Consider the following 21104-nt stretch of genomic DNA (forward strand, 5'->3'; position numbering starts at 1 on the left):
ATAACAATATTTTTCACATTTTTTTATATGAAACCCCCCCCCCCCCCCCCAAAAATGTAAAAATCTAAATGTTTTATCATTTTAGGCCAATTTGTTTTCTGCTACATATTTTTGGTAAAAAAAAATCGCAATAAGCGTATTTTGATTGGTTTGCGCAAAAGTTATTGCGCTTACTAACTAAGTGAAAGATTTATGTCATTTTTGGTGTTTTTTTTTTTTTAACGAGTAATGGCGGCGATCTGCGATTTCTTTTGCGGGACTGCGACATTGCGGTGGACAGATCGGACCCTTGACTGACATTTTTGACACTTTTGGGGGTACCAGTGACATTACTACAGTAATCAGTGCTATAAATATGCACTGTTACTGTAAAAATGACACTGGCAGGGAAGGGGTTAATTTTTATTGGTGATCAAGGGGTTAATGTATGCCTGGTGCTTACTAACGTGTGTGGGGGAGGGGACTGAGTGACACAGGGACAGATCGCAGGTTCAGCTATGCTGAACCCTGCAATCTGACCCTGCCTGTCACTTAGGAGATCTCCACACTCGATTCCCCGACGATCGGGGAAGAGCAGTCGTTATCACCGCCGCTCCTCCCCTGGCCCGACTCCCGCTGTGACTGAATACAGCGGGAGCGAGCCTCCGGCGGCGCGCGCACGCCGCCGAGAGAGGGGAATGTCTGGCGACGTAGGTCTACGTCGCCAGACGTTATCGAGCCACTTTGCCACAGTAGAGCTCTAGTGAGCAGCGGTAAAGTGGTTAAGAGCCCATTCACATTAGCGCGACTTGTCAGGCGACTTGTCAGCCTGACAAGTCGCGGTATGCCGCGGTCCATTGAGTAGTACAGGACCCGTTCTTATAGGAGCGACAAAAGTCGCTTCGACTTAGAAAAAGGGTCCTGTACTACTTTAGGGCGACCTCGGAGCGACTTGCATAGACTTCCATTATGTGAAGTCTCTGCAAGTCGCGCTGAAGTCGCGGTGCACAGCGGTGCACGCGACTTCACAGGTCGCCCCCCGAAGTCGTGTCGCCTCAATGTGAATGGGCTCTTAATGGGACATTCCACTTAAACCTGATTATCCACCTTCTCCTAAATGTTGGAGTATAAAACAAACTGGGTTTCTTATTTATGAACTCTGTTATTGCTGCTTATGAGCAGGAGGGTGTATATCAATCCCTGTTATTCTTTCTTAGAATAAGGAGCCCCATTCTAGCAATGCCTATGGAACATAATTAATTACAAAATGATACAGCAAGTGATGGGTCACCCTCAGGATGGGGCACGGTGTGGCCCCAAAATGTTGGCTAACTGACCTATATGACACTACCATTCATAATAATTTGGTGTAATAGACTTACTGGAGTGCCAGTAACTTCTTGCTCTAGGTTTTGGACTGCACGCAGTGCTATCCGTCAGTCATCGCAAGCACACTCCTGATGCTTTTTTTAATCTTCAGAATAGTTTGTATTATTACAAAAGTGGGGGTAAGGTTTTATAAATAAAAAAAATAGACTTTTGTGTAATAATATACTTATACTGGAAATGGTGTTGTTCAGCAGCACAAGCCAGTCACTATACGTAAAGCCCAACTCCAGTGAAAACTTTATTTATTCCTAACTGTGTCCCTATAAGGGGGGATTTCTCTTCATTTCCTGTTCTGTCTAACGCCTGTCAAATAGAAAGGAAATAGGGTGAATTTTTTTTTTTACTGATTCTGTGCCATCAAAGTGAGAATAAAAACTCCCCAACAGCAATACAGGCAACAGTGAAAGGTTGACAAAGGTTTTACATTTCCACTCCTTCCATAACTAAAACAAGGTTGAGGCCTTCAGAAGGAGCAGGGAGCTCCGAGAACGTAGCCTGACCTTCCCAGCAACCCCTTCCTCTCCTGGTGATGTCACGTCTGCCAATGCGTTCTACGCTGGTAGTCGTGAACTTCCTGGTTACCAACAGGGCGTCCATTCCTTATCCCAAGATTTCCTGCAGTCCGGACCCAGGGGGCCCCTGCAGGACATAGAGTAATCGTGGACATTACACTATACAAATAAGCCTGTTTACCTATTTTCTTCTCAAAGTTGTGCATTTTTCATCTGCGTGAGGTAAATAGGTAATTGCAGACTCTTGGAGGATTCTTGCATACATTGCAGTGCTATATTTTGGCCTAGGCCAACAAGGCCCAGGCCTAGGGCGGCACTTTGCAGGGGGGCAGCAAAAAAGCCGCCCCTCCCTCCACCTGAGACTCTATTGGCCACTGGTTGCTAGAGCCACCTCTCTCACCCCCCCCCCCCTCTCTCTCTCTCTCTCTCTCTCTCACTCACTCACCTCCCTCTCTCTCATCTTCCTCTCTCTCTCTCATCCCCCTCTCACTCTTATCCCCCCTCTCTCTCATCCCCTCTCTCTTATCCCCCCTCCCTCTCTCTTCTCTCTCTCTCATCCCTCTCTCATCCTCCCTCTCTCTCTCTCACCCCCCCCCCCCTCTCTCTCTCTCTCATCCCCCCACTCCCCCCTCTCTCTCTCATCCTTCTCTCCCTCATCCACCCCCTCTCCCCCCCCCCCTCTCGTGAGATCTCAAGGGTTCATGCTGGGACTTGTAGTCCTTCAATTTTGGAGGGAGTCACATCTGTTAAAAAAGGAGTGGGGCAAAGTTACATAGGAGGGGGGCGCCCAATTTTAGTCTTGCCTAGGGCAGCACAAAACCAAAATACACCACTGATACTTTGATTCCCATAGGCTCCCATGTAAACACATATGAAGTGCAGGCTTAACATATGGTGTGATGAGAGCTATGGGTACAAGCAGAGTGGGATAGTGTCCTATCAAGCAGCGAATGAACAACTGACTAAGCGCTAGCGCCTTCTCTTGAGAATGGGAGGCCTGGTGAGTATTTACTCTTAAGGGATAGGGGCGCACTCTCATCACATTGGTGGCGGATTTACGGTGCATTGTTTTTGGCAAGATTTCACATAAATGTGTGACACTTTCACTTAGTGGACTTATTTGATTTTTGATACATAGTTAGTCAGGCCAAAAAAAGACACAAGTCCATCTAGTTCAAATTATAAAAGGGGTAGAATATATATATATATATATATATATATATATATATATATATATATATATATATATATATATATATATATATATATATATATATATATATCATACAATCCCATATACACAATCCTATACCCACAGTTGATCCAGAGGAAGGCAAAAAATCCCAGCAAAGCATGATCCAATTTGCTATAGCAGGGGGGGAAAAAATCCTTCCTGATCCACCGAGAGGCAATCAGATATTCCCTGGATCAACTTTACCTATAAACGTTACTATTCAGTTATATTGTGTACATTTAGGAAAGAGTCCAGGCCTTTTTTAAAGCATCATTGGATGAACTTTGCACAGACCTTTCCAATATTTTTTACATTTATGCTTTTTTTTTTTTTTTTTGCTTTTGTTAAGCGATATATGGGCTACTGTGGATTATTTTTTCACTCTATATTGGTATCATCTATTTATGAAGTAGCAGCACAATATATCACTGATATTTAGTCCTTTTTATTCACTATTTATTAGCGTGGTGGAACACATTAATTAATTTGGCAGTACATTTTATTTGTGTGTTTTTCACTAAAACAAGTTTAAGCTGGAATTGGGCTTTGAGTCTTGTGATCAAGGGTTTGCTGATTCTTTAAAACCACAAATGCGAATACAGCACCATGCCTGTCACAGCCACACTGTGCAGGTTTCTCAATATCCAAAGGATAAAGTTGTTGTATTTGAGTTTCGACATGGTCATTAGTCAGGGACTCTGGATGAGATTGTACAATAGTTGTAAAAATATCTTCCTTAAAACAGCTGACAACAATTGATAAGTATGAACAATGGGGGGGGGGGGGGGGGGAGAAGCTGTTCTGCTCCCCAGACCTGAGAGGACACAGTCACTTCTGTAGGCACACTGCTTTATACGCATGTATGGTTTTCTATGATGGACCTAAAACTGTATGAAAATAGGTAAAATGTTCCGATCAGGGCACTGTTATCTCATTTCTAGGGGGAGAAATAGGCAGGTCTCTGCTGACAAAAGATCTCTTCTCTATGGATAATGTTTATTGTGGGTGAAGTGGCAAGTATAATTTTATTAAAGGTAAACTTTAGGCAAAGTTTAAAAAAAAAAAAATAATAATGCAATTATGTAAACATTAAAAAAAGTTAAAAAAAGAAGGGGCTCATTCACATATTTTTGAAGCATTTAGCGCACATGGGTTAATGCGTATTATGTCATGTGTTACCGTACACTGCGTTAAGTCAGCCCAATAATTTGAATGGTCTGCGTAAAACACATTAAAAAAGATGCACTGTTTTTAAACATAATGCACCACAATTCAAGTGCATTGGGGTACCGTTTATAATAAATGGCACTGCAGCATACATGTGCAATATGCGTGTTGCCACACACGTTATCTCAATGCAATAGTGTAATGTATATTTAAACGCAACTATTGTAAGTACCTGAATTTTCCTTGGTGTCTTCATCTTGTAACCTCTTACACCTTTGGAGCAGGAAACGTGGCCTGTTAGTGCTTAGCAATCTGCCCATTGTGCTCCAGACATCTGGAGCACAGCAGGCGGCGCATTTAAGCTTGGTATACACGCTACGTTTTTTTCATCAACTGAAAAAAAACTCACAGACCCCTGCAACAAAAAAAGCGATGTGGATACAAGGATCTATCCCGCTTTGTCTTTGTATTCTGACTGCAGGACTCCCACCCTCCTCTCACAATACACTGATCAGCACTGCAGCCATTCACTGCAAGTGCTGACTGAATGCTGGTTTCCCAGCATGACCATTCAACACAAGCCATTGGTTAGACCGGATTCTGTTGAACAGACAGCGGTACTTATGGCTTGTTCCTCCTAAACCGGCTTTGGTTCATTTATTTTGCTGCCTGTCAATGGTTTTGGGTAAACTTAGCACCGAAACTGCTGGCTGACAGTGACGTTTATTTCTAACACTTAAGTTGGCCAAAAATGGCACAGATTTTGTCTGATTCCAGTTGGATCGGCCAAAATTCAAGCTGTGGATGGCTCTGTAGGCACCACCTGGTTCAACAAAAGTAAATTTTTCATTCAACTTTTGTTAAATGAGCTGGGTGGAAAATGATTGGTGGCAATAGCCAGCAGGAGAGATTCCTTCATCTGTGCTTTTTTCTGTGGATGGAGAATTGATTGATATCTCTCATTCAGCCTATGGGCTAAACAACTAAATGTCTAAGGCTTTATTTAGATGCGTGGTTGAGGGGTGGTGAAAATGCATGGTTGAACCACGTTTTTTACTGCCTGCCAACCACCCCCCCCCCCCCTTAAGCTGCAATAGGCAATAGCTTGTTTTTTTTTTAATAAAGGAATTGTCAAAAACGGTGTCTGTGTTTTTTTTTAAATCTTTTTGACACTTTTTTTGGTGAATGAGTAGGGGTATAATGTACTCCTTACTTATTCACATGGGGGGACCAGGATCTGGGGGGCCCCCTTGTCAAAGGGGGCTTACATATTCCGATAAGCCCCCTGCCTGCAGACCCCCCCCCAACCACAGCCCAGGGTTGTGGGGAAGAGGCCCTTGTCCCCATCAACATAAGGACAAGGTGCTTAGGACAACATAAGGACAGAGTCCCCCCCTCCCTAAAGCACCCCCATGTTGAGGGCATGTGGACTAGTATGGTTTAGGAGGGGGGGGCGCTTGCTGGTCCCCCCTTTTCCTGGCCTTCCAGGCTGCATGCTCATAAAAGGGTCTGGTATAGATTTTGGGGGGAACCCCAAGCCATTAATTTTTTAAATTACGGCGTGGGGGTTCCCCCTCAAAATCTATATCTATATTTTTCACAATTCTTTATTGTCTGCAATGTTTTTTTTTTTTACCTTAAGCTGTCAGCGGGGAACCCCACTGACAGCTGATGAGTCATCTGTTGTTAAGGACGCTGCAGACAAATTCCCGGCCCGCACCTTAACAACCAGCTGGTGTTAAAAATGCTGGTAGCTGCCAGCTACAAAAATTTTCATCTGAACCACATCTAAATTCACAGCTGAACCCCTGAACAGCTGCTTAGGAAATTCAAAGTGAAAACGGAGAGAAAATTTGCACCAGACACGTGTGAACCTAGCCTGAATAAATGCCTTCTATACACATTTCTGTTCATACTAGAGTTTACCAGCCAAAGCCTGTGTGAACTAAGCCCTAGTCTTTAGTTCCCTCATGACTACAAACACATTTTGAATATTTTTCACCGGAATGCTTATATAAGCATCCCATTTACAAAACGTCACTGTCATTACCTGTTGTTTCTTGCCACATCCGATTTCTAAGAAAAGTGGAGTTGCACTGTAATCCAGTTTCTGCCTATAGAAAACATGTACTGCTTTGTAATATGAACGGGTCACATCCAATTTAAAAGACTTTACTTTAAAACCTTGCTATCAAATATTTAATCATTTAATGTTGGCGAAACAGTTTATGTGAAGATTACAGAAAATACATGGACACATGACTCCAGTGTTTTTAGAAATTCTGGCTAAAAATAAGCAGATCAGCAAGTGCTATCTTTAACAGTGCATGACAGCGCCCCAAGCTGCTTGCTGACTCGTAAATTGACCTCTGTACCTTGTTCTACATTGATCTTCTCAAGCATCAGACTGTTTTGTTCCCAGCTAGGCACATTTCTTGGAAAAAGTTTGTTTTGCCTTTTATTCCGTTGCTGTTTGTAAAAGGCCATTCCTGCGCTGACAACCTTATCAATAATCGTTCCTGTTTACTTTACTAGGCTCTTTCTGTTTACCTGAGAATCAATTAATAGTTAAGTGCCGGTTCACACATATGCAATGTCAGACATAGCATGTGATTCGCACCGCACTGCTATGCAAATCACATGCAATGTCTGTGCGATGCAAATTCAGCCATGCATATTGTATAGCTGAATTTGTATTGCATTCGGACCAAAGTCGCACAGGACCATTTTTTTTGGTCTGCACCAGAATCAAAATCGCATGGGTGTTCACACCTTTGCGATCCGATTCCTGTCTGAACTGACAGTTCACACTGCGATATGCAAACAAATCTGTAATTTTGTGTTGACACCCCCAGCAGTTCGCATATGGCAATGTGACCTGCCTGCGAGTCAGGTGCTATGTGGGAACCCACAGTGGATTTGCATGGTTCCCGCATCGCCCCAATATGAACCGGCACTAAATAATACTAAAAACGGGACCCCTTTTCCTGTCCCAATTCCAAAAAACAGAGACAAGCCACTGTTTCTTTTTCCAACTCATAAAGCTGAACCCTGACTGTTCTCTTCGGTAAAACACGTTACTTTCATGCAAGTCCCTCAGTACTGTAAACGTTGAACATCCAGTGCTGAGACTTGTAGTTCCTGGCTTAGAGAAAGGCTGGGCATTTTAAACCTCCTCCATTCTTTAAAGACCCAGCATTCTTTTCACTGAATGAAAGGCTTTCTGTGATTGGAGAAGGGGAGATCATAACATCCAACCCCCCATATGAATGGATCAGGTGCAAAACTACCAGTTTTCTGTAATCAATGTACTTATACTGGAACTACAAGTCTCTGTGCTGGACCTTTAATGTTTATAGTATTGTGGGGCCTGAATGAAATGGGGGAGGTGTTAAATGACTAGCCTATTATCAGCGCACTACTGCTGGAACTACAAGTCTCAGTGCTTGCAGTACTGTGGGGCCTGAATAAAGGTTACTTTTTTTTTTTTTAGAAAATATTTTCAATTTTAACCACTTGACTTCCGGAAGATTTACCCCTGTCAAGACTAGTCCATTTTTTGCAATACAGCGCTGCATTATTTTAACTGACGATTGTGCAATCGTGCGATGCTGTACCCCAAAAAAAAGTTTATTTTTCCCCACAAACAGAGCTTTCTTTTCGTGGTATTTAATCAACTCTGCATTTTTTTTTTTTTTTTTGCTCCATAAACAAAACAAAAAAACTATTTTGAAAAAAAAAAATGTTTTACTTTCTGCTATAAAACATATCTGATGGGGAAAAGGGAACAGCCATTTTATTTATCAAACATTTGTTTATGATTATCAAATATGTATTTATGATTAAGCAGATATATTGGATGTATATGTTGTGAGAAGTCATATTGTATAACAGCTGTTGTGTTCAAAAGCCTTTTACACCTCCAGCTGTTAGATTGCTATCTCGACCTTAGAAGACCTGTTTAGCCAACAATCCTTGGAAGTGACATGTCTATGATAATGACCAGCCACATATCAAAAAATGTCACCAAAGACTCAAATGGGACTTCAAAATAATTTAGTTAGCTAGGTGCCACCCACTTCAGAATGTATAAATTGTAATACAAGTCCTTAGGGAGATAGAGCAATGGTTTTCAAACCAACAGAATGTAATGTGACTGAATTGCTCTCCAAACATGTCTGTCTACCTACATGTTTGTTTGTCTAATAAATAATTTTCAATCTGGCTTCAATGGTCAAAATGTTACTGAAACCCATGGGTTTGGGGTTTCCCCTACAATATCCAATAAAAAAATTTAAAAAATCAAATTTCTTCATAAATTTAGTCCATTAGGTATTCTGCTACATATTTGTGGTGAAAATAATCCCAAAAAGGGTATATTAATTGGTTTGCACAAAAGTTATAGCATCTACAAACTATGGAATATATTTGTGGAATTTTTATTTATTCATTTTTTTTTTTTTTACTAGTGGTGGTGATTAGCGATTTATAGCAGGACTGAGATACTGCGGCGGACACTAACTGACCAAATTGACACTTTTTGTGGACCAGTGACACTAATACAGTGATCAGTGCTAAAAATATGCATGGTCACTGCACTATTGACACTGGCTGTGCTGCTAGTCCCCCAACATCCCTAGGATATTGTAGTTCCTCAGATTTTATACAAGGGGCCTCCTTTCACCAAATTAAATACCTAAATATGCCATTCATCTTAATAAAAAACTTGCAAGGGTATTCAAACAAGAGAATAATACAAAAGCTGAGCCATCCATATCATCTTGAGTAGGTTAATACGGCCTACTACAGAATGGGTAACTTACTCCAGACTTTATCTTGAATTTTAAATCTAGACAATAACTGAGTAATATTATCTGAGATGAATGCTTGGGATTAGGCAGACATGGTTATACCCAAATACTTTATAGAGGACACAACCTTAAGGTGAGACAGTGTAGAAGGCAGGGAGGCTAGTAAAAGATCTAGTGGCAGTAACATCTATCTCTCCAAATGTATGCCAAGCCCTAAATTTACCAAATTAAAATTCATCATCAACATATTTCCTTACTGCTGGAAAAGATGAATGGATATTAGTTAGAAATGGGAGAACATCCTCTGCATACCGCACAATCTTTTCCTCTAGGGCACCTCTAACCAAGCCGTGACATCGGAAGAAGACAAGCCAGGGGCTCCATGGCAATGACAAAAAAGCAGGGGAGACACTGGGCAACCCAGCCTAGTGCCCGGAAAAAGTCTAAAAGGGGGGGACTGGAGGCCATTAACCACTTGACCTCCGGAAGGTTTACTTCCTTTATGACCAGGCCATTTTTTGTTTTATGCCACTACGTTACTTTACCTGACAATTGCGTGGCCATGCAACACTGTACCCAAGTGAAATTTAAATAATTTTGTTCACACAAATAGAAGTTTCTTTTGGTGGTAATGATCACCACTGGGTTTTTTATTTTTTTTGCACTATAAACGAAAAAAGAACGAAAATCAAATTTCTTCATAAATTTAGGCCAATACATATTCTGCTACATATTTTTGGTAAGAAAAATCGCAATAAGCGTATATTGATTGGTCTGCACGAACGTTATAGCATCTACAAATGATGGTAGATATACAGGAATGTGTGTGTGGTTTTTTTTCATACTAGTAATAGCAGTGATCAGAGACTTATAGTGGGACTGTGATAGTACGACGGGCAGTCTGACACTAACTGACACTTTGTGGGAACCAGTGACACTAAAACAGTGATTAGTGCTAAAAATATATACTGACTCTGTACTAATCACACTGGCTCGGTTAACATCTAAGGCGACCAAAGGGTTAAATGTGTGCCTAGCAATGCTTGGTGAATTTACCGTGAGGTGCTTTTACTAAGGAGTGGTTTTTATTCCCTGCTTCGCACGAAAACAAAAACTAGCACAAAATCACTGCTAACAGGACCGAGCTCTGTCCTGTCATCCTCTTTGCCACTCAGCGGGTGCCCATGGTCAACCATTGGCCTGGACCTGCTGATCGGATTGTGCCATGAATAATCACAGCACAGCTGGCATGGCAGCCACGCACATGCGTGGTTCCTACCTGGATAGTGTCTGGATGCTGGATCACATGTCTAGTACATGATCCAGCGCAGGAGAGCAAATTTTCCACCATACTCCTACTAATTGAACCCCGAGAAGCAGTATACTACAAGCAAACCCACTGGCAAAAGATGTAACCAAAACCAAACTTTTCAAGAATAGCCCAAAATATAACCACTCAACACTATCAAAGGCCTTATGGCATCTAATGCCAAAAAAAGGCATGATCCGAAACCGGCACCTGCATGTTTAAATTGGCCTGTCAGATTTTAACAGCCGTTGACATATTGGGCATAAAGCCAACTTGATCAGGGTGAAATACCGTATATGTGTGATGACCACGTTTAGCCTATTGGCAAGTACCTTGGTGAGTATTTTCACATCCGTGAATAGTAAGGAAATGGGTAAGACTGGGCATTGAAGGTCTAACATTTTTACTGAAAAACGCAGCAACTAATCATGAGACACATTTCCCACTTTCCCACTTTAGGGCACAAGACAATCATATAGTATTTGGTTGTAAAATGAACTATTCATTGGCCATGGAAAATGACCATTACTATTATTTTCATGACTGATTTATAATGTGCCAATATCTTCCTCAGCAATGTAAAAATAAAATTAATTTTAAATAATATGATAAAAAATAAAGGAAATGGTAAGGTTGAATATTGTCATTAATACAAACCTTTGGAAGTACCCAATACATCTGTACTATATTGCTGTTCATTGATCTTATAATCTTACAAATCCCAAGTCTACTAATAGAGACTACTGCATTTATAAGCTCAGAATTCTGACTTTCAGACTCCGAAAACATTTTGCATCTTGCATGTTCCTGTATTGCCTTTTTCAAAATACTTTTTATGGACCTTCACTCTAGTATTGTACTTTTTATTTAATTTTTTCCTTCTCTGCATATTTCACATAATTGCAGATACATTTTTAAAAATATTTTGTTGAAAGCCCTCGCATGGATGAGAATGACCTAGCTCCCCAGCTACCTTCATCCTTTTGGGATACTCACATCATGCATCCCAGGAGGCTTCATGGAATTCTACACGAGCCAGGGCGTGTCATCAGGAGCTGGCTGGTTTTTGCAAACATAAACTTCAAATTATAAATAGTCTACATTAAAAAAAAACTTGATTTTGGAAACAGCAATTCATGCTGAAAATATTTTTACGTTAACATGATCAAATTCAGTTTGTCTAAAAAACAATAAGATAATATGTTTTTCTTGTAGAAAACGAACAAAGATTTTGACAGTTTTTGTATTGTTTCCTTTGCAGCTCCGCCTTTTGTACGAGTGTAATCCAATGGCCTTTATCATTGAGCAGGCAGGGGGAATGGCAACGACTGGAACACAGCCAGTGCTGGATGTACAGCCGGAGACGATTCATCAGAGGGTACCGCTAATTCTTGGCTCTCCAGATGATGTACAAGAGTACTTGGCCTGTGTGAAGAAACACCAGAAGAGCAGCTAATTGCTAAGTGTACAACTTTAGTGTTTGTCCTTCCTGTACACTTCATGCCATGAACATGTGTTCTGGACTGCTTTCCTGGCATATTGCATTTTCTCAGTATCCTGTCTTGTTTTATTATCGATAAACACCGCAGAACAATCAGTGGTGTCCTTTGCATTGTTTTTTAGTTACTAGCAGTAATGAAAAATACATAGAGTAAGTAGGCTGTTCTTTTTGAAAGTCCTAATTGCGTGGTTGTTTTGGTAATTGCTGTTAATTGCTTTAGCTCTTCTTAAAAGATCATATTAATTAATGAAGGGATCAAAATAAGATAACCCTAATTAAAGGAAAATTCCAGTAAGCAGGAACTTCCTAAAACAATTTTTTTTCACTTTTGCAAATTAGGTAGATCATCTGTTGCAATAGCTAAGTCCACCTTTTACAAAAAAAAAAAAAAAAACAACAACATAATTTTGCATGAAAAATGTGCATTTGTTACTTTTTTTGCAACGCATTGTAACTGCGGTCAGTGGGTGGTGATTGTGAGGGTCCTATAGATTGCTTTGGTTGTACACAAACCCTAGAAAAAATACACCAAGTGTGACATTTACATTCACCCTGCTTGGGGAGAACAGTCTAAGCATCAACTGACTGAGAGTGATTGTCACTAGGATAGGTTAACTGGGCAATTCACCTTTTACACACAAACAGTTGCAACTCCCATGTGTTTTATTGGAAACGTGCCACATTCACAGCATCTGCTGTTGCAGTTCTGTCCTTTGAAAGAGAAGTATGGACAAAGCTTTTTTGGCCATGCTTCTCTTGTGGATTACAGGAGTGCACTTAATTGTGCTTTGCTGTGACCCAGAATCTTCTAACAGTGGACTATAGTTAGCTCACATCACAGACCTGCTCCAATAATGTCGGGATCCACCCAGATGCCTGACCGACATCTGGCTCAGCCTCTCAGCATGCCAGCTGCTCCTGCCCCCTCCCCAGCCCAGCACTCCAGCAGAGTAGAGAGCGGTGACTGACAGTTACATAGCTACATAGTAGGTGAGGTTGAATAAAGACAATAGTCCATCTAGTTCAACCTGTGTAGGTGTGTGTGGCCGTAATCATCTCGCATACCCCTGAATGTTCTCATTCTTGAGATGTACGTCTAAGAGTCTTTTGAAAGCCACCATACTTCCCACAGAAACCACTTCTTGTGGTAGAGAATTCCACAATCTTGTAACCCTAACAGTAAAGAACCCCCCACGTTGCCTGAGGTTAAAACGCTTCTCCTCTAATCGCATTGTATGCCCTCTAGTCCTCATGCAATCCTTCCGACTGAATAGCTTTTTTTCTATGCTGAGATCACCATTGAGATATTTATAAATTGCTATCATGTCCCCTCTCAGGCGTCTCTTCTCCAGGGAGAATAAATCAAGCGATTGCAGACGCTCTTCATAATTAAGGTCCTCTAATCCCCTAATTAGTTTAGTTGCCCTTCTCTGGACTTTCTCCAGCTCCAATACATCCCTCCTAAGGACCGGCGACCAGAACTGGACAGAATACTCCAGATGTGGTCGGACCAGAGTTTTATAAAGTGGTAGGATTATAGTTTTATCTCCGGAATACATCCCTTTCTTTATGCATGCTAATATTCTGCTGGCTTTGGTAGCTGCCGCTTGACATCGCTTGCTATTGCTTAGTCTATCCTCTACCAGGACTCCCAGATCTTTCTCCATTTTTGATTCCCCCAAAGTTTCCCCCCCCTAAAGTGTATTGTGCTTTTATGTTTTTAGTCCCCAAGTGCAAAACCTTACACTTCTCCACATTAAACCTCATTTGCCATGTCGCTGCCCACTCCGTTATTTTGTCCAGGTCATTCTTTAGGATATCTGCCTCATGCTGTGCAGTTATTGACCTGCCCAATTTTGTGTCATCTGCAAAAACTGATATAGAGCTACCGATCCCATCCTCAATGCTGTTTATGAATAAATTGAACAAGGTTGGTCCCAGGGATGAGCCTTGGGGGACCCCACTTACCACCTTAGACCAGTCTGAGACAGTCAGACAGTCATTGCTCACTGCTCAGAGCAGACCAAGAACTGAGTAAGCAGCGGTCATGTGATTGCTTAGTTTTCAGGCTCAGAGCGAACAATGTTTTTTTTTATTTTAGAAGCCAATGCTTCTCCTTTAAAAAAAACGTCTGTGCCATGCCCAAATGAAAATGTAACATATTTTACACTAGGACAGTTTACTTCTATATAGAACATTCAGTGATTCAACTTGGTGATGTTTAAAAAATTATTTTATTCAAAGAAAAGAAAAATGGTGCAGGGAATATTTATCTAAAATGTATTAAAAAACAGATTCAAGAAAATAAGATATTTAGGCAGGTTTCTACCTTTTCTTTGGTTTAGTGCAATCTTCAAATTGCTTGCAGAGTGGATCCAATCTGAGGGATGAGCAAGAGTCACTGGCTTTCCTAATATGACCCTCAGTATCCTTAGCAGTCCTGATGGTAATATCAAGAACCCAGAGCTACTAAATGTACTGCTTTTTGTTTCCCGTTGAATCACAGAATTAACTTCACTTCACTTCACTTCATTAACCAAGAGGGGTGTGTGGTAGGTCTGCTGGAGCAATTTATTATGCCTAGTGGATGCATTCCCAATCCCAGGCACATCTGTAAGTCCATATAACAAAGTATTAGTGCTGGTTCACACATATGCAATGTGAGACATCGCATGTGATTCGCACAACACTGATATGCCAATCACATGCAATGTCTGTGCGATGCAAATTCAGCCATACAGATTGCATGTCTGAATTTGCATCACATTTGGACCAAAGTTGCGCAGGACCCTTTTTTTTGGTCCGCACCAGAATCGGATCGCATGGGTATTCACACCTATGAGATCTGATTCCTGTCCGAACTGACAGTTCGCACTGCGATATGCGAACTAATCTGGGGGTGACGTTAACTTTGTATTGACACTCCCAGCAGTTCGCATATGGCATTGTGAACTGCCTGCGAGTCACAGTGGATTTGCAGGGTTCCCGCATCGCACCAATGTAAAAAGCGGCATAATATATAGCAGAATTAAATTATAATTTCTTAGATTCCACGTAGTATGTCTCTGAAGTATGTTCTTATTAGGTCCTATTGGTCATATTAACTTTCAGAACTTTATAAATTGATGTTTGGTCTATAACTAATTGGTATCCTCCTATACATTAGTGTAACCACTTTATTTATTCAGGTAACTACATTAGCACAGAGCTATAAAATATGAATGAGAGTTAAGAGTTTAACATGCATTAAAGTTCAGTTTTACATTGTAAGTAAAAAACCAGACACACATGTGTATTGTTCACTAGACTGTCTACGACAGGGTCATTTGCACCATGGCCTCATTTTTTAGGACTCTGGCTGGTGGAGATATATGCCATCTTTGCATTCCTTTCTAGCTTATCTGCTTTATGTCCAATGTGGTCTAGAGTACGACTGGTCACATGTGTAACCGGTTTCCTAGTATAGACATGAGGTTTAACTCTACCCAACTTGCAATTTCTGGGGAAAGTGACAATGGCAGAGTGGTCAGTACCACTCTCTCGCATACACACATTACATACAAATACTGTATATTGTAGTTTCCCTTTTTAAACGGTAACTATAGTGGTTTTGAGTTCTTGTTTTTGATTTATAGGTTTTATAACTGATATTTTTGTTAGGTATCTTTGTTAAAAAAAAAATTGCATACTTGAAAAAGGGTTTTCAGACCCCTAATGGTTTAAAGAGACAACACCACAGAACATCTTGCTTTGCAGACATGTTTGTCTGATTGAAACCTTAGGACCCAGGTGTCATGTATAGGAAGAGTCACTGCTCTTTTTTGTGTGTGTTTAACCACAATTTAGAAATCTAATTTAAAGATCTTGTAGTGAATGGAATCGCACTATAGTTGACAAATATATACACAGTATATACTTTTTTATGTATACCTTCATGTACTTCCCTTTGGGAATAATAAAGTATTTTGAATGCCAGTCAGGTAATCCATTTTTTTTTTGGGGGGGGGGGGGGTTCGTGTAATTCTTAATTCAGCTGTGATAAAGTATCAATGTTGCACACTTTAATTTGCTGTGTGTTTTCTATACACAATTCCACTACTTTTTTACATTTTTTGGTGTTAAACTTTGGAAAATTGTATAGCAATGCTATTATATCATTGCAAATAGAGTTAAAAAAGTTGCAAACATCAGACCAAGTCTAAAACTATATTCACCGCAGATGTCTAAGTGTGTAAAATTTTATTACACTAAAAGACAATTCCAGATTTGTTTGATACAGAGGGGTAAAGAAAAAGAACCAGAAAAATTAGTGATGCTCAGCACCCTGCTCCTGCGCTCAGAACCTGGTCCTCAGCTGCCTCTATCTCGGAACTTATACTAATACTTGGCATCCATTATGGCTAGGCTTTGCTGCCCTCTACGACCAGGGTGGTCGACCAGACACTGTAAATAAAAAACAAAGAAAAGGGCACACCAGCCTAGCGCATTATCCTCAGCGAGTTTTATTAATAAAAGAATAAAAATCAGCTACTCACAAATATGCGTAAAAGTCAAGCATTTCAATTCCATAGAGCAGCATCTTTACAGGAGTCCAATGTCTCGTAAAGGTGGAGGGTTGACGCGTTTCGAGGTCGTGCCTCTTCCTCAGAGCCTGGAGGCTATGACTGAATCCATGGCTTAAATATGGTAGACAAGGTAAAGAAAAAGAACCTCTACCTCTCACTCACTGCTGCATTGGTGTCAAGAACCACTTGAGAAAAGCCATGCAGGAGCAAGTGAAGGATGATAAAAAAAGGTTCATAAATGGAATAGGTGTACTATTCCCTTCAAATTCCCTAAGCATATTTTAAGCCACACTCCAGGTGTTATGCTCGGCAGCTGACCACAGGCATCCAACCATGTCAATTTTGAAACAAGTGAAACAACGCTGCATCTCTTTAACATGTTATCAGAGAAATTGTCACGTGTCAGAGGAGATATAAGACCTGTCTTGGCCACAGTTATTGCATTGTGTTGGCTTCCTGGCTATAGTCCAATAGCATTCAAAAATGTAAATTCTGGAACTATTAGAACATTTTTTCTCCCTGAATAACTGACTCTTCTCCTGCCCTGGGGGCTTTGTTGTACCATCAGTGTTAACACCCCAAAAACAGCAATGCCACTCATTCAGCAACAGTCACCACTAATGGAGACTTGAAATGACAAAGGTCAAAATTTGCCTTCTAAAAGCTCAGAGTGTTTGACATTTATACAAGTTTATTAACTGATGGTTTCTGCTAAGTATTTAAGATAACAATGACTGGATTTCCTGCTATGAACATTGCTATAGCCAACAACAACATCATCAGACACTGAAGTGTCTCCTTACATTGGAGGTATGTGGAAGCTGCAGTAAAGAGGTCATTGGTTCCATTGGTAATTGACTTGAGGAAAGAGAGGCTAAGCCACTTCTTCATGTCAGGCAGGAAACTGATCTCCCCAGGATTACTTGAATACTGGATGGGTGTCCCTCGATGTCAGTCTTTAGAGGCAATGCATCTTACTGCCTGTACCTGGGTGAAGAACTCCCATAGTCTCAACCTTGCCGGTATTCTTTTTTTCAAACAGGTGCTTAGCAGCCAAAAAAAATATACTCAGCCAAAACTTGATTTGGTATTTTGATTTTTTTTCAATGGGGGCAAGGGTTAAAATCTCTGACAAGTTGCTTTTGTTGTTATATTCTTCCTTTAAACCTACACACTTACTGTCCCAAACTGGACATTAATATGATTCAAGCCATAACTGTCAAATCGAAATGAAAACCTTTTATAGAATTCCAGAGGGAATAAAATCTTCCACAACAGAAATAATATACATTCACGCAAATTTTGCTCCTTTTTCAACACCAACAAGTACAAACAACATGGATATGGAACTCTTTTTTGAACCCGTCACTTCAACAAACCAGAGGTACATCTTTTTTCTATAACAATAAAGGCAACAAATCCCATTTTTTAAAACATCCAATGATAAAATGGGAACAGGAACTTGGTGAAACTTTTTTCAGTAAATAAATGGAGAACGGCTGTTAATTTATCCTACTAACTCACACAATGCCCTAACCACAGTGAACTTCTGCAAAAGGTTATATAAAGATCGTATCTTATACAGTATAAACATTCAGAGAGAGCTCTTTAAATGTTTTTAACTCGCCACTTCAACAAACCAGAGGTACATCTTTTTTTCTAAAACAATATAGGCAACAAATCCAAGTTTTTAAAACTTCCACAATGATAAAATGGAAACAGGAACTTGGTCGAACTTTTTCTGATAATAAATGGAGAACGGCTGTTAATTTATCCTACTAAGCCACACAATGCCCTAACCACAGTGAACTTCTGCAAAAAGTTCTTTAAAGATTGTATCTTATACAGTATAAACATTCAGAGAGACTGCAGAAACCTTGGCCACACCTTATGGCACTGCAAGCACTTGAGATGAAATTGGCACCACATTTTTAGATTAGGGTCTGAATTTTCACTTCAGCCACTTAGACCTTCTATTGAATTAGTATTCTTCATATTAATGTAGATGAAATATCTACTATATTTAGAACAGTTATAATATATATCCTAAACGCAGATAAACTTAACATTATGTATAAATGGAACTCCTTGCAGATTTCCTAAGAGGTGTGAGTCAGCAGTGCAAAAATTAAAATAAAATGTTTGCTATAAAGAATGATTGTTATTAAATTTCAATATTCATGGAGCAAATGGCTCATACACTCTTATTGTGACAAATAACTCCTAACTAACGTCACTAGGGTATCTGTCCCTAAGATTACATCCATCCTCATTATATAAAAGAGATAAGATTCCGCGCTAATGGATAACAGTAAGGCTGCAGCCTACCCCAAAATATAGTCCAAAGGGCTATATCAGACAGTAAAAGAGTAAAAAGAGGTAAAATGGCGCTGCCTATTAAAGGGTAAAAGATACACTAATATGGAAGGGATTAAAAAAAATATATATATATGGAAGGGATTGAAAAAATATATATAAAAAAATGATGTGCAATTAAATGTAAAAACACAGTGAATCAATCTATATAAAACCGTGATACAAAATTGATTTGAAAAATCTGCACGTTGACATATAAATATAAAATAAAAAACAAACACATAAATGGTGAATATAAAGTGATATGTGCAATCAATAAAGTGACAATAGCAAAGTGCTGCTGTGATAATGTCCAGTGAAGTCACCAAAACTATTAAATAAATATAAATATAAATAAGTCCAAAAACAGTCCATAAAGTGCTTAAAAAGGAAAAAATCTGTGCTTCATTGCAACCAGTGGTAATTCAATAATTTTCAAGGGGTGATCCGGTGATAAGTGTGGGGTGGGAAAAAACCATGCACCCCTCCAATGTATCCCGCACTCACCAGAGATATGTACCCCTGCAGGGGTAATAAGCCTTAGGGTATTGGCCTCTCTCCTAGGAATCACAATGTTTGGCTCTTAGATGGAAGTATCCCTGGGTGTCACCTCTCAACGCGGTCAAATATCCTCAATAGGCAAGGTCACCATATTAATCCACTCTCCAATGTGGGGAGATATTCCCAGATAGCATGTAGAAAGGAAGACCTCATATAGTGAAGTACCGTTTTAATCCGTTTTTTTAAAGCATAAAAAAACTGTACTCACATTTAAAACAAGGCAAGAAAAGCATAAGAAGCAGTAGGGGCCGCGAGTCCCTCATTGGCAGCTACTTCCGGGACGCTACGATAACCAGCGACCGGATCTGCGTTCCAGTGGGGCGGAAATGACGTAACCACGCACGACGCGTTTCGTCACCGCTGACGTCATCAGGTGCAAAAAGTTCTTTAAAGATTGCATCTTACACAGTATAAACATTCAGAGAGACTGCAGAAACCTTGGCCACACCTTATGGCACTGCAAGCACTTGAGATGAAATTGGCACCACATTTTTAGATTAAGGTCTGAATTTTCACTTCAGCCACTTAGACCTTCTATTGAATTAGTATTCTTCATATTAATGTAGATGAAATATCTACTATATTTAGAACAGTTATAATATATATCCTAAACGCAGATAAACTTAACATTATGTATAAATGGAACTCCTTGCCGATTTCCTAAGAGGTGTGAGTCAGCAGTGCAAAAATTAAAATAACATGTTTGCTATAAAGAATGATTGTTATTAAATTTCAATATTCATGGAGCAAATGGCTCATACACTCTTATTGTGACAAATAACTCCTAACTAACGTCACTAGGGTATCTGTCCCTAAGATTACATCCATCCTCATTATATCTTTGAGACTGGTACCAAAATGAATCTATACTGAGCTTTCCTTATTCCTTGTTAGTATTTCTGTTTTCTCCAGTTTAAGTGTTTTGCTTAGATCCATTTCTATGTTATGTAAAAAAATCGCTCAATAACATCTTACCAATAACTCACCAATGTTTAATATCTCTACTATCAGTGTAGACACGGAGGATTCCTTTTTGTATCAACTTTTGGTTGATCAAACTGTCTATGTTTTTGGAAAGATGTATTTATATTTAAACTGATGTTTATTCTAGTGACATTGCATTGTATGTTGTAAAATTAATAAAGGAATGGAAAATAAAACAGATACCTCCTTCCTGTTAGTAATAGGTGGCTTAAAGTGGTTGTAAAGGCTAGATAGTTTTTACCTTAATGCATTCCTTGCATTAAGGTAAGAATGTGCCAGTATTTGTAGAGCCTCTCCTCCCCCAGAACACCTACCAGAGTCCTCACTCGATCCAGCACTGTGCCCATGTAGTGGCTATCTCCTCTCTCTCCCTCTACTTGCATACACAAAACAGAGGCAGCACCGCAAGCCATTGCCTCCTGCTGCTGTCAATCAAATCCTGGGGGGAGGAAGCTGGGGCGGGGCAGGGCGGGGCTGAGCTGCTATGTGTGTGTCTATGGTTGCACACAGCCTAGCACGGGAGCGAGCCTGCAGGTGTGCCACCTTACAATGACCTAAATATCTACAACAGCTAATGGGATGTTGTCCACTCACAGTTCACTACTATTGCTAGTATAAGAACTTCTTGACACTTGCCAGACATAGAGTATCAGTATATCCTGACTGAGGGAACATCACTGTCATTTGCTGGTACATGTCCAACACTTCAGTCCCACAACCCCCACCCCTTCCATTCC

At 40.1% G+C, this 21104-nt stretch overlaps 1 protein-coding gene across 3 annotated transcripts in view; it reads left to right on the plus strand.

Annotated features, from left to right (window-relative positions):
• FBP1 (fructose-bisphosphatase 1) overlaps positions 1-12167 on the plus strand; it is a 135752-nt gene extending 123585 nt beyond the window's left edge. The window contains exon 8 of one of the 3 annotated variants that reach the window (XM_082258282.1): positions 11741-12111. In XM_082258282.1, the coding sequence (XP_082114408.1) occupies positions 11741-11857 (117 nt within the window). In that variant the 3' untranslated portion in view covers positions 11858-12111. Of the gene's footprint in view, positions 1-11662 lie in introns of all 3 variants that reach the window. The other 2 variants (XM_082258283.1, XM_082258280.1) reach the window with 2 other exon arrangements.
• Positions 12168-21104: the final 8937 nt, after the last annotated feature.

This window comes from Pelophylax lessonae, assembly GCF_965119305.1.
Source record: "Pelophylax lessonae genome assembly, chromosome: 1".
Classification (NCBI taxonomy): Eukaryota; Metazoa; Chordata; class Amphibia; order Anura; family Ranidae; genus Pelophylax; species Pelophylax lessonae.